Raw genomic sequence first — 18932 nt, forward strand, 5'->3', positions numbered from 1 at the left:
AGCTTAAGCTGTTGGAGTTTGTGCTATCTAATCATTTATATTTCAACACTAGTCAAGATTAGGTTAGTCTTTATTTAGTTATCTCCATTCTTATTATAAGAGCTTTCTATGTTTATTTCTTGAGTGTTTTATATAAATACTCGTTAGTTTCTCTGTAATATAATGAAGAATTTTATCCCATAAGTTGTGTTTTTGCACACAAAGAGCACTGGCCCTTCCCTTGAAGCGGGTCAAGAGGCTGATCTTCCCTCTAAGAAGATCATTTCCATTGCGAACCGATTCAGGATCGTAACATGACCCAGCATCCCTAACTATCTAGCAGAGGATTTTTATCAATTGAACTTGGATTGTTGTTCAACTTTTCTTTACCTTCCATTTGCACTCCTCAATCCCACTGATTGGACAGTTAAGACTGCTTGATTAGTTAGTCTTTTGGGCAATGCCAAATCCACAATGGGCACACCAAAATAAGAGTCTAGATTGTGTCTGTATGTGCCACATGTATCAGATTAAATACACTTTTTACATAGTAAAGACCAGGGATTGGGTTTCTAGTAGTTTGTTTTTCTGGTTTCTTTTCTTTCTTTTGGTGTACTTTTTGTTGATTCAAATTACAGTGAAAATTCTTTAGTACTCTGAAAGATGTAATAAATAACTAATTCAGTGTTTTATTATGTTTGGATTATCTGAAATCTGTTCTCTGTGTGTGCATCTAGTGGTATTGGAACTGAGACAGCACGTGTTCTTGCACTGCGTGGCGTTCATGTAATTATGGCTGTCAGGAATGTTAAGGCTGGTAGGGATGTCAGAGAAAAAGTCATCAAAGAAATTCCGACTGCTAAAGTTGATGTCTTGGAGTTAGATCTCAGCTCAATGGCATCAGTAAGAAAATTCGCATCGGAATTCAAGTCCAGGGGTCTTCCTCTTAACATTCTCATGTAAGAAAACAAAAACTGGGAGTTACTCTTACCACTGCACTCTAACTGTGTTTTCCATATGAAGTCTAGGACATAGAATTCTAGAGAATAGAAAACCTTCTTAATTTCAGTAATTTAGTAAACAGAAATCTGATTTTTCCATCTTCTCTTTTGAAAGTAACAATGCAGGAATTATGGCAACTCCCTTCAAGCTTTCAACAGATGGCATAGAGATGCAATTTGCAACAAACCACTTAGGTATGTGTTACACACTCCATCCTTAATTATTCTTTTTTTTTTTCTTTTTTCGAATCTTCCCATCCTTAATTATTCTTACACACGCTTTAGTCAAAGAAACTTGCCCATCGATAGTAGTCGCTTTTGGCCTGAACAAACATCAACATTTTTCCTTTTCTTTTTCTCTTTGAACAGTATCGCTTTCAATTTGAAACATTGAGGACTAGCGACATGTTTTTAACATTCAACTTAATGCCTCTAATGTGTTTGCTTTTTCCCACCAAGGAGCACACAAATGCTAGAGTTTTGAGATAGTTCCAGAATTCTAAGTTAGAATATCTTTCTATTTGCTCCTAATGAAGCATATTTTTTATTTGAAAATATAGGTAAATGAATGATTATCTACTTTTATGTTTGTAGTCTGTGAATTTGACCGAAAGGTTGTCTACTGTGTTTTATGTTTCTGACATTCTTGACAAGTTCTTACAAGCCAATTTACCTGTCAGGCATTCCTCGATGAATAATATTGTTTATTTGATGCATTTCAAGTGAGATGAAGGGGAAAAGTAGAATGCAATATGATTTTTTTGGTAGAAAAGACAGTAATTTGTTTACCCACATCTCTATTAACCTTTATTAATGAACATTTAATCCACCTTTATATGTGTATTGAATTCAAAAATTTTCTTTTTCTTGTCTTGAAATATATAGAGTGGTGCTCTCATAATTTGCTAAATCTTTCTTCAAATGGCCTAACTAGACTAAACTTTTTTTGCAGGTCATTTTCTTTTGACACATCTTCTGTTGGATACAATGAAAAAACATCGAGGGGTAGTAAAATAGAAGGAAGGATTGTTAATGTTTCATCTGCTGGTCACGGGTTTGCAAATCGTGCAGGAATTCCTTTTGACAAAGATAAACTGAATGATGAGAAAGGGTAATGTTATGGCAAAAGCATTCATGGTTGCATTAATCTCAGCTTTGTAAATGTCATTATTTTGATTACTGAACTCAATACTAGGAATATAGCCCTGTTCTTTTGTAGTTACTTTCTGTTTTCACTTGGAAATGTCCCGCTAAAGAGAAAGTCAGAATCTTGCTCAACTTGCAGGTACAGCAGTCTTGTTGCATATGGCCAATCAAAGCTTGCGAACATATTACATGCAAATGAGCTTGCGAGACGACTAAAGGTTTTTCATGATGTGTGAATATGAACACATTCTCTGTTAGTACCAAAGCTATTTTCCTAGATCATCCTATGGGGAAGATTTACGGGTTACAGCCTATTTACATTATGGCCCAACAAATAAGTGGTTTGGATCATCCTATGAAGTGGTCCCCGCAGTACTTTTTGAAAAATACTGGAATTTCACGTGCACTCATCATATAAAATGTCGGTATATACCTGCCATCATCTGCTAAAATCTCCTCAATATAGGAATTGTGTATGTCACTAAACTTGGTTTTATCTCATAATGGTGTCTTTGAGACATTGTGCATGAAAGAGTTTGCTAATCCTCCTTAATTTGTACAGGAAGAAGGGGTGGATATGACTGCAAATTCACTTCATCCAGGAAGTATCACTACGAATCTTCTGCAGCATCGAACCATTGTATACGGTAAACCACCATACTTTTTACTCCTTTGATGTGTTCAAATTAACTTAATGGAGTACTCAGAAACTCACAGTAGCTCACACAAACAATGCTGAATCTATCATTAAAGTAAAATTTATACTGGTGACAACTTTGAGATGCAAAGATGAATTTTGGGTCTGAGACATTTGCCAGTTCTTATTGTTTTCCTTGAGCTACTTCATTCTTTCCGCTGTAGATTCTCTCCTCGATTGCTGTTAATAAAAAGGAAAAAAGATGATGAAGACCATAGCATTTTTTTTTATTTACGTTTTTGGGTTAAGCATTTGGCTTCTTTTTTGTACCAAAGGAAGTGGCGAGCATATGTCTCTGATTTTTGTAAGTCCCCTCAGTGTTCTTCCCTCACTATGTTAATGGATCCTACATTTGATAGATCCAAACTGTCTGTCTATTTCATAGGCCTTGCAGCTATTTTCCCATTGATTCATCTGTCTGGTTACATCATTCAGAGTTAAAAATTAAGAGAATAATGATTGAAACATTTTAGCAATTAATGTGGGGTGATGATAAATTCACACCCCCTGTAGGATAATTCGCACCCCTTTTAACGTGAATTGTGGCAAATTTTAACGCCTTTTGATGTTTAAAAGGGGTACGAATTATCTTACATGGGTGTGAATTTATCATCATTCTTAATGTGCACCGTTACAGGTCCTTCTCATTCCGCTGAGACGGCCCTCTTTTTGGTTTTGTTCGTTCACCTCGGCACGAAAGAATGAAGAAGCTGGAATAACTCAGAAAGAGAGTGGCGCCTAGCCGTTGAGAGCGTCTGTTGTCTTTGTAGAGGCTTAAAGAAACAAAAATTCATTCTTGAACGTGAGTTTGCCCAACGCGATAGCATTCAAAAAAATGCATTCTGATTCTTGAATCTAGAATGACAATCAAGAGAATGGTCACCGAACGCAGCCTGAATTTCTAACATAAGGTTAACTCTTACACGATGGTAGTTTTTATCAACGAGAAATTCATGGAATATGACATTACGCTACTTATTCATGAAAGTTAAGAACTCCCACATTTTTATGCATGCATTCACAGAGGCATTCATATATGCTACATCCATCTCTCTCTCTCTCTCTCTCTCTCTCTCTCTCTCTCTCTCTCTCGGGCAGATGAACAATTCATTTGATGGATTTGAAACCGATTTTGGTGTTCATAGGCTGACAGTTTGCTTTGGTTGTTTTGATGCAGGTCTTCTATGTGCGTTTAACAAATTATTTAAAACTGTTCCACAGGTGAGTTAGAATTCTGCTCTAATCCCATTGGAGTAGGTTCCTTGCCAAAGCAAGGACATGAAAAACCTACACATACTGAAACTTGCTATTGAGATTCCATGTATGGGTGTCCCATAAACACTTACATACTTAACCAGTCATACATACTTAATATAGCACATTCCACAAAGAAACTCTGAAATCCAAACATATCATTACATAGACTATTAGATATTTGCATCCATCTATAACTTAAACTTCTCTTGTTGACTGTTTTTATTAGAAGGTAACCAAAATTTATTAATAAAAGCAAAAACCATAACAGATGCAAGGGCCCTGTGACTTTTTACTAGCCCATGTCAAAACATTTGTGGAATCGCCTTCAATTATTAGGGGCCCAACCTATGATTTGCAAACAACCTTAAATCCCACAAGGGCCTTCGCCTCCCCTTCATTAAAACCAAACACCTTATTGTGAACTGTAACTGTCGAGCAATCTTTAAAATAGATTAGTACCAATATCAATACAGTGGTGTGAATATCAATCTCCTATTCATAACCATAGAATCACATTGATATCTTCATTGCTTATTTATTCTTCTATTCTCAGGCATGTGTGTATGATTTACTTTTGAATTTATTTTCAGGGGGCATCAACAACGTGCTACGTGGCATTGCATCCACAGGTCCTGGGTGTTAGTGGCATGTATTTTTGTGACAATAACATAGCCAAGCCAGAGACTGAAGCTACAGATATGGAATTAGCAAAGAAACTATGGGATTTTAGCATGACTTTGATTAAGTGATGTGATGAGAGTCACAACTCCAGACTACTGATTTCAAATTGGCAAAGAAAGATAGGGATTTCAGCTTGTATTTGAGTTCTTGTTTTTTCTTTGCCTTTTTGGAGCTCGAGTTTGGTTCAATGGTGTGCTTGTAATGTATCTCAGTTTGAAGGGCTATTGAGGACATGAATAATCTATATGTATCATGTGTGATAAGAACTTCTTGTTTGTTACAACCAGTGTTTGAAGTTTGAACTTTGAAGTACTAAAGAGGCTCTAATTTTCATCATTTATGTTTTCTTTCTAAAATGAAGATTTGAAAAATAACATGGAAATTAGCTGGAAACAAAATCTTGTAGGAGGAATTAGTAATCCAAACTAGAGATTTATTTAGAAAAAATTAGATCACCCCTTGCTGAGTGCCTTCAAAGGGAAATTTTGGCAAACTCCCATAATTTGATTAGTACCCCCATTCAATGTTTAAAACTCCTTGAGTCAATCGTCCACTCACATGAGTCGACTCCCTTTTAGCTCGACTAAGCCCTTGTCCAGGTTTGTGTTTTGTCCTAAAAAGTCCATCAGGAGTTAAAACTCCTTTTACTCGCCCGAGTTCCATCATTAACTCACCCGAGCCAACTTCCTTTTACCTTGGCTAGTTGTCACCCGAGTCCGAATTTTGACAGTCATCTCCCAAAAACAGTGATAATAACAGTTGTTTTCAACGAATTGAAATTTGAAATTTACAAGGAGATGACTACATCCAGATATGTATTGAACCAATCAACTCTATGTCTTAGTTTACTTTTTACCTTAGTTTTCAGTTATCTTAAGTTTGTAATTCTACCGGATACAAATTCTTAAAAATTTAATCATCTTCGCTGGTGAGCATTCTAGAACATGGGCCCTCCATTTTGATTTAGAGACATATAGAGATCTGATCAGAAGCATTGGATGGTACTACGAGACTGATAGAACATGTGTATGGTGACCGTCTAATTTCATAATGTACGGTTCCCATTGCTAAGATTGCCCAATGCATCATTTGAAAATCTTATAAGCCATCAAATCGACCCACAGCTAACTGAAGTTCTTTTGTGGGCCAATGCACGCTAGATCATATTCATGACCCAGCCAAGAAGGAAGAAATATTCAAGGACAAATGGATTGGCTTGGATAAAACAAGCCCATGGAAGCTTCAAGTTGAACATCGACATTGGCAAACAAAGGGTGCCCTTCACAATTAAACCAGATATACCTATGCTGGGATGTTATGCCGTCCTGAATCTTCACCATGGCCCCTGTATCCAATGGGTTCTCCCTACGGCTTCTACGCCCATGCTTTTGCTTGTCTACTCCTTGTAGAGGTACCCCATCCTTTTTCTTGTTTACTCATTGTAGAGGCAGGGTATAGCAGAGTTCAGGAGATGGTTTTCATGGAAATATAGCAAACAGAGGACACTTGACAAATCTTACCTCCTTGAAAATCCACTGCAGAAACGGAGAAAAAAATCGCATACCATATGTAAGGACATATTAGCAATTACATAGCTAATGAATTGCAAGAAATCTGAAGCAACAGGAGAAATTTTCTAATTCATTTTATAATTTTCAAATTAGCTATTGGTTGTATTTTTTGGGAACCCAATTCTAAACTACAAATAGGAAAACAGATAGATGAAGAAATGAAAAACCATAGTGTCTACATCCCCAAAAGTCAAATGTCAAACAAATTGATTCCCTTGAGTCCTCATCTTCTTTAACTCCCCCAAATTAAACTACTGATGAATTATCCTTCACTTTCTGAAAAAGGTCAATAACACAATAATCAAGAAACTGAATAATCTGTAATTCTCAAATGAATTGCATGGAAGGTGCATTGAATTCTTATTTGCTTACCTTCTAATCCTTATAATCAAATATTAAACACGAGTGATTCGGGACCTGTCCAATTTGATATTCAACAGTTTTTTGGATCTTGCCTTGAACCTAATAAAAAAACCAAATTATGAAACATGAAATCCCTAAAATTAATTAATGTGAAATAAATATGATTAGAGGCCCGAAAATCGCATGAATGTTATATCTGACTTACCAATGCGGACAAGGCCTACTTAGCACCAAACAGTTCATTTGAAATGGACCTTCCCTGTATAAATAGTAAAAAAATCATCTTGCAATGTCATCTAATGACAGTATATTATTGCCTGGAATAGTCAATGACGAGTTAAGCACCATCAAACAATATCACCGAAAATGAAAACAATAGAATAAAACCGAGGGAAGAAATGTTTAACTTTTCAAAAGAGAGAACCCACTAGCAAAATAATTTTTCAAACTAGAATATTCCGTATATTCGTCTTTCTATAAATTACAATAACAAAATAAGTAAAGCAAAAGCCAACTGTGAAATTATTGATCAAATTTCTTAGACTGACTGCATCGTAGACCACTTCAGAATGTCACTGAACACCTGCATAGGAAACCGATTAACTTACATAAATTAGTCCTCATGAAAGTAGTGTTGTAAGACAAAAATTAGCACTCGCTCTCAGGTGCATAGTGAAGTACCTAAAATGTAAGAATCTCATAAGTTGTGTTGAATGTTAGGGTGGCAGTAACTTTGGGGTGACTGTGTGCTCCTTAAAGAGGGAAGACAAATGAAGAGAAAAGGATATATGAGAACTGAGGGTATTTGGATTAGAAGAGAAGTAAACATGAATCAGAATAAGGATAAATGATAAGAAGAGTACACAAACATACCTTGATCCCTTTAATTGGGGGCATGTACCTGCATTGTGATCATGTCCTCGACAAACAGTACAACTCTTCTTTGATCGCTTCTCCAAATGCCCCTCAATTCTTGAGCCAGAGGACCGAGAATGGCCTTTTGCATTCACTATTAGAGGATTTGGGATATCCCGAGCAGTCACCCCTGTTTGGCTTCCCAAATTTTCATTATCACCTTGAATGCTTCCACTAGATGGTGTGCTAATAAGTTTCCCTTCTACAATTGATTTTTTTGCAGCCACAATTTCTTCAAAACACCTCTTCATACAAGAGCAAGCAGCATCATAGATGTCAATGGGGGCCGTCGCTTCCTCCGCACATTGACGAGCTCTCTGAAACAGGTCATTGTATCTCAAAGTCTCTGATTTTCTCCAATCAGCTTTTAGAGGGATGGCACCAGAGTCATACACCACTTTGGTCCTCATATCCAAAATCCACCTCTCCAAGATGTATTGAGAAGGGATGGACATGACATTGTTCATAACCATCACCCTCAAGGCATGCCTGCATAGAATGCCTTCAGACTCAAATTTAAGACATGAACAACTTGCTTCTGCATCAGATGCAGTGAACTTAACGAAGTGCCACTGATTGCTTTCTTTTTTAAAGTTCTTTACCCTATAAAGTTTTTCTAACCCATCAACCTCAACCTCTTCCATAATATACTCAAACAGTTTCTCTATTTCCTTTTCAAAAAGCAAATAGTTTGCTCTTGTATAGAGGGGTGCAACTTGGTGTAGCATGGGCGAGCTCATTTTTACCATTGGTTTGCTGATAAGATTTTTGGAATCAGCCTCACTCTCTTGGTGGTACCTATGCTCAAGTGCTTCATCAAAAGAACGAACAAATTCTTGTAATGTCATTCTCCTCCTCAAATAACTACCAAAAAATGCAGTCATGCTTTCACTCCTCTGCGCTGTAGACATTCCACCAGTGAACAACCGTTGTGTGTAGGCAGGAATCCATTTATGTCGAATCTCATATAAAGATTTGAGCCATTCATTCTGTTGAAGATCATATTTGTTGATGAGAGCCAACCAGTGCGTTTCAAACTCATCAATCATTTTACTGTCCCTATAACATTTCTCAAATTCACCTTCAAAATTAACATGCTCTTTACATACATGGCCCAATTTCTCTGGAAAATTTTTTAGGGCGTGCCACCTGCATAGATGATGCACACTTGTTGGGAGAACACAAGCAATTGCTTTAGCCATTGCATCATCTTGATCTGTTAGGATGACATTTGGAGGCTTTCCAGACATTGCTCGAAGCCATGTCCTAAATAACCAAGACAACGAAGTTTCTGTCTCGTCGCAAAGCAACGCAGCACCGAACAAAATAGTCTGTCGGTGGTGGTTCACTCCTGTGAATATAGCGAAGGGCATATCATCAACATTCGTCCTATATGTTGTATCAAAGGATACAATGTCTCCAAATTTTTTATATGCCATTATCGACAGAGCATCAACCCAAAAGAAATGACTAATACAACCTTTACTATCTACATCAATGGAGTGGAAAAGGTTACAATTTTTGCTTTGCATGTCATTACAATATCGAACCACAGCTTGAGCATCTTGTGCTCCTAGGGCACTTGATCGAGAAGCACCAATATTATTATGCATGTCTCTTTGATTAGAAGGAACATTTTTTACCCCATCAAACCCATGTGCAATGTCATGATAAATTTGACTTTTAGGGGCAGGCACAACCTGCATGCTATCAATGGCTCTTTGATTAAAAGGAACATTTTGTACCCCATCAAACCCATGCGCAATGTCACGACAAATTTGACTTTTAGGGACAGGAACAACTTGCATGCTATCAATGACAGTTGCAGACACTTTATTCGAACTTCTATGTGAACGAAGAGTACTTGTTTTTCCAGGACTTAGTAATTCATGATTGTGATTCTCTTCAAATCTATCAACCACCCAGAATTCCTTTTCGCCTTCCCTCCTCCTCTTGACCATAAGGTGTGCCTTACAACCTACCCTTGTTTCATCATGCTCTCGAACTCGGTCCTCTCTTTCTGAGTATTTTTTGCTACGAACACCTTCTTTGCAACATAGAAACTTTTTAGAGATAACTGAATTATCAATTCGTGATCGCTCTGAATTACCCTTACGAGTACCAAAACCCTTACGCCTAGCATATTCGTTATAAAATTGGCAGGCTTCTTCATGAGAATTAAATCTCATACCCAAATAGGGCTCTTGCGTAGAATATTCTCCAGGCACTGGAGATCTATCAAACCTTCTATGTGAACGAAGATTACTTGTTTCTACTGGACTTAGAAATTCATGGCTGTGATTCTCTTCAAATCTATCAAGCACCCAGAACAACTTTTCGCCTTCCCTCCTCCTCTTGACTATAATGTGTGCCTTACAGCCTACCCTTGTTTCTTCTTTCTCTCTCTGAACTCGGTCCTCTCTTTCTGGGTATTTTTGGTTACGACCAGCTTTGCAACATAGAATCTTTCTAGAGATAACTGAATTATCGACTCGTGATCGTTCTGAATTGCCCTTACGAGTGCCAAAACCCTTACGCCTAGCATATTCATTATAAAAATGATAGGCATCTTCGTAAGAATTAAATGTCATACCCAGGCAGGGGTCTTGCGTAAAATATTCCCCGGACCCTAGAAATTTAATCCCTCCAGTGTCACATTGTCCACCCATAGAAGTTTCCAAGCTGCTAGACCCATCCTCTGTCCTCATGACGTTAGGTTGCCTTGAGCTAGACCCTATCATTTCCTAATGAGTTCCTGAATAAGGAGATATAAGTTAAACAATATGAAATCATCAAATCGAATAAACCAACTATATGAGAATATGAGATAATTCCATCAAATCTTGAGTTTTAATGTTTGATGCAGTCAATTCAAGTAAACACACATTTTAGTGCTTCTATCATACAATATATAGATATTTATCCAAGCCAACATCTCCCAACAATTCTTTGCATGAACAAATGTCTTTCTTGACTTCTTGTGGTGTTCTACACTTCTTAAATTTAAAAACTAAAGAACGACACTGTCAACGAAAACATGTATATCCAAAGAAGAAAATGAGAGATCCACAAGACAATATATATATATATATATATATATATATATATATATATATATATATATAGAGAGAGAGAGAGAGAGAGAGAGAGAGAGAGAAACGAAGCACTTAAAACAACTTGTATACTTTAAGTATCTGTAAGACAAGTCAAGACATTACATATGAATTTTCAATTCTCAAACATATACATGACCTATGATTAGTGGACACGGACACGAGTGTCGCATGTCGACACTGACAGGGAGTGTCGGACACGGCAAACCCCCAAAATTTAGAAACGGGGACTCGGCTAAAATAGAAAGTATGGATACGTGTGTCGAGTTTCAACACGGATACGAGTTGTCTGACATGGCAACATCTAATAATCTAGAAATGGTGACACGTACATACACATAAAATTATTGATTATTACACAAATGTGTGTTCACACACCCACATTAACTCTAACACTCCTAGTAATACATTTAAAAGTGTCCAAAAGAGTGTCGACATGTGTGGACACGCGTGTCGTGTCGGACATGGCAGGACACGTGTATCATCAATAAATTCAAAGTGTCAGCTAAATCATAGTACATGACCTTAATTGTTTAGAAATGTCTAGCAATTAAAGCTTTACTATCAAAATATAAAGCTTCTTTAAAATTTATTAAAATCACCGCACAAGAATTGATACTCATTAATACAGTCCCATAACGGACTATGTCTTCATGTGTAAATTGATTGACAATAGTAGAAAATAAATTCCAAACAAACTGAGTGACAATGTGGGTTTTTCCTTCCAATCTTAAAGATTTATTTGCAGGCTGGTCCTGTAATCCTTGGAGGAAAAAAGGAAAGGTTTTATGGGCGCTCTCATTGGTTGCCACAATGTGGGTTCTGTGGATCGAAAGGAATAATTGAGTTTTTGAGGGTAAAGCTAAATCTTCTTATTTTATGTTTATCAAGGCCATTGCTTTAACTATCTCTTGGGCTAGGGCTCTTCCGCTTTTCCAATTTGTTTCGGCTTTCGAACTTTAGGAGGGTTGGAGAGTAGTTTGTAATAGTAAAGAAAATGTTGATGTTATTATTCAGGCCTGGCGTCCTCCCCCTGATGGACTCTTAAAGTTAAATTTCGATGGTTCTAGTTTGGGTAATCCTGGCCCCGCCGGGATAGGGGGTGTCCTAAGAGACTGCGCCGGCGAGGTCATTAAGGCTTATTCAGGTCCGATTGGGACAGTCGATTCGAGTGAAGCTGAGGTAAGAGTAGTTCATCAAGGCTTTTTGAGTGTAGAAAGGAATAGGTTGAGCAGTTGTATTGTAGAGGGTGATTCGCTTAATGTTATAAGGTGGCTCAGGGGCTCTTCGGTTCCGCCGTGGAGATTTCTTCGTTTCTTTGATGAGATAAAAGACATATCGGAAGGGCTTTCGATCTTTATATCAGCATGCGAGAAGATCTGCTAATACTATTGCAGATAAGTTGGCAAAAGATGGAGTTTCTAAGCAGGTTTTAGAGCTTTTTGATTTTTTACCACCCTAATTGTATAATTGTAGGGTTGCAGGGTTGTCTCTGTTTTCTTGGTTTGTATCTGTGTATTTGTACTTGAGGGGGGGATCCTCTCAATCTTCTTTTTAATGAATTATGTTACCATTCAAAAACAAAAAAACAAAACAAACAAACTCAGTGACAATCAACAATATGAATTTGATATAAAGAGTACCAATAATAATAATAAAATTATTATTATTATTATTATTATTATTATTATTAATAAAGGGATATGAGTGAACAGTTAATAATGTAATTAAAGACAAATGAAGGATGCTAAGATGGAAACTACCACAACTCCCACATAATTACATAAACAATCCTTCTAATCATGAAATTAGAAAAGTACAAAAAACAATAGATGATTCTTGTTAAAAACAAGTCTTCGTTTGCAAACTTTATCAAAAAAGAGAGAGAAAAGTCTTCATTAGCAAGAAATAAGATGTATGCATACATTTAGCAACACCTGATAAAATGACCATTCAAAAGAATAGTTCAAAATGAAACCAACTATGTGAGACAACTCCCCTCATATCTTAGAGTTTTAATATTTGATGTTGCCTATCCAAGTAAGCAAAGATGTTTTAGTGCTACAAAGAACACTTCGAAAGAACATTTCAAACTTAAACCATGTGAGAAGATTCTCGTCAAATCTTAAAGATTGGTATTGCTCATTCAAGTAAACAGAGATGTAGTCACTTCCCACACTTCTTTGAAATTATAAATATTTTTCTTGAATTTTTGCGATGTTCGATACTCTTTAAAATTAAAAAGTAAAGAAATTGTCAACAAAAACATGTACATCCAAAGAAGAAAATGGAAGATCCACCAGAGAAATTGAATAATTATATACACATTTATGTGTGTGTGTGTGTGTGTGTATGTGTGTGTGTGTGCGCGAAAGCACTTAATATACTTGAATGGTCTATACGACAATTCAAGACTGATATAAGATCGCAGTTCCCAAACATTTTTTTTGGAAAATGACAAATTATATTTATACCATGAAGATTACATTTGGGACCTCTTGCATTTACATAGTATTATGGCAAGGAGCATGCTCCTGAACCATCAAAAGAAATAAGTAAAAAGTAATCATAAATACATCAAGATAGAGTAGCTCATCCAACCTGTCAATTCATACTGCTCCTTACAAAAATACAAACCCCATGGCAACCCCAACCAGAAGCTATTTCCATACCTTCTCCCCAATTAATCAAAAAGAATGCTTCATCTCTCCGAATCGTTGAGAGACGAATACATGTAGAAAGGGGTATCTTCCAAAAAAACTAGAGTCTCTCAAGCTAAGGTGAGCCAGATTCCATACAACGACTACACTGGTTCGGAGTAGTGCCTAGGATAACTATGCCTAAAAAATTGAAGCTTGAGTGAAGATCTTCATCATTTCATACGCTTACTTCCTCTAAAAAACTCATCGAGACAAACTTTGAACAAAGGAGAATGACTTCTGAAGAGGGGGACCCAAAAACTCTCTCAAACCTAACCTAGATCTTCCATGCTAAACTTCCTCCTACGGCCTCTTCCGAGAATTTTAAACAGGCTTCTTTAAACTACCAAATAATCAACACCAAAGTTTTCCTTCCTTTAATCCCCCTCCCCAGTCTTCTTTTCAGACTCTCTTGCTCTCACCTCTCTTTCTTCCTTGTCACTTTCCGCCATTGCTAGAAACATGTTTTTGGTGGCCCCTAATTCTTCATCATACTCAATTCCAAAAACGCCCCCCATTGTTAGCAAATCATTGAATTCTTCCAAAAACGATCCACGACTTCCTGACTCTTCTGAGCTATCATCTATCTGCTTATCCTTACCTTTAGAGTCCCCACTAGGTCGTGGTAATTCCCCGTCTCGCTGACCAACTTTCTGCCCCAACATTTCCAAGGGGTTAGGAGCCTCAATAGTCGGGCAATCTCAACTATTCTCCAGATCCCTAATTATGACCATTTTCTCCTCCTCCTAAAGGCGTTGACAAGTTCGTCTCTCCTTTTCTAAAACTTTACTGAACATTAGGAGATCGAGGAGAGGCATATGCAATTCTCTATCACTTGTGGTCTCAGAGGAGTTGGAATCGATGCGGGGATTGCTAGAGGATTCTTTCCTAAGGTGAGCCCATCGCTTCTTTATCGGGCTAAGGGAAACCTCGCATGGGGTTGGAGATTCCTTCCTTACCAATTTTTTATTATAGCGAAGGTCTTTCAGGAGTTCAAGATCACCAGCCTCGAAGGAAAATTCCTGATTGTTGCCACCCTGAATAGCTTCCTTCTCTGGCATAGCTTGGTCAGTGAAGTTGTCAAAATTTCGAAGGAGCTTTTGAGAGTCAGGGACAAGTCTCCTCTTTCTGTGATCTTCTTTTCTAAAAATACCTTTGAGTTTTCTTGTAAAAACAGAGAGACCACCTCAGGTAGCTAACACCCGAGCTTCCAGATTAGAATTTCTACGGGTTACAATACCTTTCCCTATACGTAGGCGTATGTCCGTAGGGTTTTTGACTTCCTTATTAAATCTGGTTTTTATTTTTATGGCCCTTTTCTCCTTTTCTGAGATCAAAATGCAGTTGTCAACAATGTCTTTGCGAAGGGCCTTTATTTCCTCACCATGTGTCACCGTAATTAATGATTTCTGAGCCGATCCATCTCCAGTCTGACATGACCTTCCCAACATAGCAGCAACTCTGCTTTCTGACAATCTAGGTGAGTTGTCGGCTCTGGGCCGGGCGAAGCAGTGGATTTTTCAAAATTCAAACAGGGGCCCTCCAACGGCTCCCTAACGTTTTTGCGACTCTCGGGATTAACAATTGTCACCTTTTCAAGCGGGCCAGCCATCGTCGGCGATTGAATATCTGATATCTGCAAATTGGGACCCTCATAAACAGCCAAATTGTCTTTACTACTGGATTCCCCCATTACCGAGGTCAACATACTATTAATACTATCCTTAGATATCACCTTGACTCCTATAGAGTAATGTTGGAGTCTACTCTCAGATTGATAGATGAGGGAATAGATTTCCAAAGAGAAGTTATGACCAGAGCCGAGGCAACAGTCATACAGTGGTCATGGTTACCATAAAGCTGAGTCTGAACAACCTGACCCAGGTGATGTCCGAGTATCTCCACGGTTGACGTAGACCAGGCATGGAGAGGAATATCGTAGAATCTGATTCTAATGGTTCTAGCTCCCATGTTATAAGCCGGGAACCAAGGCTGAAGGGAGGAAAGGTATCCCCCCAGAGCATCAACTCCATGCCTGAGAATAACAGTCGCCTGAGATTCCGACTCAAAGCAAAATAATATGCCCACTAAATTGATGGAATAAGGTTTTTGCAACTCAGATAGGCCCCAACATCTTTTAGCCCATTCCCATAAATCTTCCAGCAGCCAAGAACTAGATTTCAAACTTCCGATAAGGCAGTTCTTTAGACTTTTCTTTCTTTCCTCCACCAAGCCAGCTGGATCTCAAGGGCCAAGGGATCGTCATGTACGTCAACAAGAGAGGGGCCAACTTTAGGCCTCCAAACCATGGCTGGGGCCAATTTAGTCTCAGGCTCCGAGCAGGTCCCACATACATTACGTGAGCCAAAGTTTCTATAATGGCATTTCAAGCACAACCAATCGCTACCATTAGTGGGCATGCGACAGTTAAACTCAGATGTTGTACGACCCGGGTTTCTTCTAGACCCAAAGTCCAAACGCCTCGCTCTGGTGTCCCAATCCTCAATACTTGCCAACGACCCCGAATGGGGTCTGGGGGGAGCCCACCGAGACCTGACCAGATGATCGCCTTGCCCGAACAAACTTAATGTCCTCAGGCAGCAAATGTTAAGGACCCCCAAGGATTCAAACACTTCCAGAGCATGATACCCTGATTCGATAAAATTTAAGAAGTGTTCCACTATATGATCAAGGTTAGAGCCACACGAACTAATAAGGGAGTCCACCAGATAGCCAGAAACAGCAGCCACCGGAGGAAGAGTTTGTTGGCTTCTGAAAACATCCCTAATAGTCATTTTTAGTTTCCTCCTCTGTCTCCTCCTGTTTCTCACCAGATATTCTCTCACCTGAGAAAGTTCACCGGAGAAAGATTCTACAAGCTGAAATTTCAAGATATTGACAGCTACAAAATAGTTTTCTCAAGATACTTGGCAAGAGAAAACTAGTTAACTTGCCTCTCTCAAAATACGGAACATCGACATTATTTTCATTAATCCACTATTTGTTGTTTACTTATATGGCTCTTTCCTTAAGCAGTGTAATTTTCTTAGACAAGAGAAGATTGTTCCCAAACATTATATGACTTTAGTTCTTGAGAATGCATTGGCAAGTGATCATAAAAAATAATGCTTCTTACAACAATTAATGTCATCAATACACAAGAATTGATACCCGTATATAGTCTTAAATGTGTAATTTATTCATGTGCAAAGCGATTAGCAACAATGTTTAAAAGCATGGACACATGCCAAAACGCAACCAAAACAAATCCTATTGACTCGGCATGGCACGACCAATTTTATTCATCAAAGAATCCAGAAGGGAGAGATATGTACAGTTTTCACTCATTCCATGGATCAACTGGCTAATATGTTTACAAAATCTTTAAGCAAAGCTAAGTTGAGTGATATTTGTAACAAGCTAGGAATGTATAATATATAGTATCTGTGTCGGTTTCGACCACCACCGAAATGAAATTATTTCAGTTTTGATGGAAATTTTGGTGAAATAATATAAAATTCGGTTAAAATTTTGGGAATTTTTTAAATTTCCATGGAACTGCCTAAAAGTTCGGTGAAAATTTTGGCAATTTTGGTGGAAATCTTTAAAATTTAGATGGAAATCTTTAAATTTCGGGGGAAATCTTTAATATTTCAGGGAAAATTTTGTAAATAAGGGTTAAAACAAAAACAAAATTGCGAAAATTCAGCAAAATCTTGTAAAAAATGGTTCATGGTGAATTTTGTTCCGACCTTAGATGCAACCGAAATATTTCGCCTAAAACGACATGTTTCGGCCAAAATTTTAAATTATGCACATGTTTCTTGTCAAACACGACACGACACGTGTGTCAGCAATCAATGCAAAGCATCGGCTAAATCATAGTAAAATGTTTGGGTTTTTTTTTAAATAGAAGAGAAGGAAATAGCATTGTCTTGCTCTTACCACAGTGAGAAGTTGGCAATTGTTTTTGAAGTTATCAAGTTAGGCCATGGGACACCCATTACAATTGTAAAGACCGTTAGTAGAGAGTCTAGAGACTGTTACACTCACACCAGGCTAGTCTGAAAGATCCATCAGAGAGAAATAGTAGCAAGTGATTGAAATTCCACCCATCGATTTAGAGAAGGATTCTGTTGTAGAATGGATTACTTGTGAAAGGTGGGTTAATGTTCTTGAGAGATCGGTTATGTATCCTCATATGGATTTATGCGTCTCATTGCGGATTTATAGACTCTTCTATGAGAATTGATCTGTTGTCTTTGATCTGTTGTAAACATGGATTACCAAAAGGCAAAATTATTATATGATTAATTAATCCCAGTAAGCCTTCATGTTAGGTACCTACCAATATGGAAAAAGCTCCACAGCTGATGGAACGTGCTAGGCTAGGCCCCTTAAACCTGTCTCAAACCAGACTGGGTCCCACCTAGTCACATACCTAAGAAGGCCCCCACTTAGGACTGTAACATTCCACCACATTTCCGCATCCACGGTCCTTAGCCGGCCACTCTATGATGGCTTTCACTTTGGCCTTTTTTCCAGGTAGCCCTTTCCACAGATCACCCATTTGACGGTGGCCCACTCTGTGATAACTTCACTCTAAGAGCTTTCACTCCCAGGTAGTCTTCTCCACAAGTCGCCCCTTCCGCTACTTAAGCACGGGACGTAGTAGCTGCTCTAATATCAAATGTCAGATACCTAACCAATATGCCAAAAGCTCCAGAGCTAATGGAACGCATTGTTAGACTAGGCCCTTTAAACTTGTCCCATAACAGGCTGGCTCCCACCTAGTCTCATACCTAAGCAGGCCCCGAGCCCCCCACTCATGAACCTAACACTGCAATCTTTTCTCTCTTCTATTTTTTTCTGTTTTTTAGAAGCCATGTTAGGGCTAGAAATTGAATGATTCAAATTTCCAGAACAGTATGATTTTCGCAAGATAACCTATCCAAAGTGGGGCTTAAGATTAAATCAATAGTCTAATTAACAATCCAAAATCTCTTAATTCAGCACTATTTGCTTTGTTTATGAATCTATTAACTAAGAGTTAAGACTACTAAAGTTTAAAGAAATGTAAGCACATCATAATATCTGTAAGAACAAAATGAAATCCAGTGCAACAATCACCATAAACAACATAGAGAGAGCATCTAAAAAAAACCTTTGAAACAATTGCCGAAACCCTAGAGACAGCAAAGAAGCAAATGGGAGTAGATTCTTACATGCGTAAAGCGATATAGAGAGGAATCGAGATCCGCAACTTAATTGCCGTTGAGAGAGAGAGAGAGAGAGAGAGAGAGTTAGGGTTTCAGATAGAGCAGAGAGGAGAAAGAGCGAGAGTCGAGAGTGAGAGAAATGCAGATACTTTACTCTGCTGTTTGAGGGTACGGAAGTTTGGCATTAAATGCTTCTCGCTCTTTGGATCCGTCATATAAATACCGAGCATTTTACGACAATGGAAATGATATATTCGCCCCCTTGAACTCCCCTGACCAGTCACCACCCCC

At 38.1% G+C, this 18932-nt stretch overlaps 1 protein-coding gene and 1 pseudogene across 3 annotated transcripts; one reads left to right on the forward strand and one right to left on the reverse strand.

The window, feature by feature from the left end:
- Positions 1–723: 723 nt before the first annotated feature.
- LOC143882295 (short-chain dehydrogenase TIC 32, chloroplastic-like) lies at positions 724–5099 on the forward strand (annotated as a pseudogene). The gene is made up of 7 exons (XR_013252165.1): positions 724–938; positions 1096–1175; positions 1933–2091; positions 2266–2344; positions 2689–2773; positions 4001–4044; positions 4671–5099. The product of XR_013252165.1 is annotated as a short-chain dehydrogenase TIC 32, chloroplastic-like (transcript).
- A 1277-nt stretch (positions 5100–6376) lies between these two features.
- LOC143882296 (protein FAR1-RELATED SEQUENCE 5-like) lies at positions 6377–18932 on the reverse strand. 2 transcript variants are annotated; one of them, XM_077385817.1, is made up of 7 exons: positions 18648–18932; positions 7569–10365; positions 7377–7447; positions 7211–7278; positions 6901–6954; positions 6705–6794; positions 6377–6608 (listed from the first exon to the last, which is right to left on the reverse strand). In XM_077385817.1, the coding sequence occupies exons 2-3, from the start codon at positions 10349–10351 to the stop codon at positions 7393–7395; spliced, it is 2838 nt and encodes a 945-aa protein (XP_077241932.1). In that variant the 5' UTR covers positions 10352–10365; positions 18648–18932; the 3' UTR covers positions 6377–6608; positions 6705–6794; positions 6901–6954; positions 7211–7278; positions 7377–7392. The 2 variants fall into 2 exon arrangements, with proteins under 2 accessions (XP_077241932.1, XP_077241931.1); XM_077385816.1 differs by having other exon boundaries at positions 6901–7278.

Source organism: Tasmannia lanceolata, unplaced genomic scaffold, assembly GCF_043159265.1.
Source record: "Tasmannia lanceolata isolate RefF3 unplaced genomic scaffold, GAP_Taslan_0.1 ptg000007l, whole genome shotgun sequence".
Taxonomy (NCBI): Eukaryota; Viridiplantae; Streptophyta; class Magnoliopsida; order Canellales; family Winteraceae; genus Tasmannia; species Tasmannia lanceolata.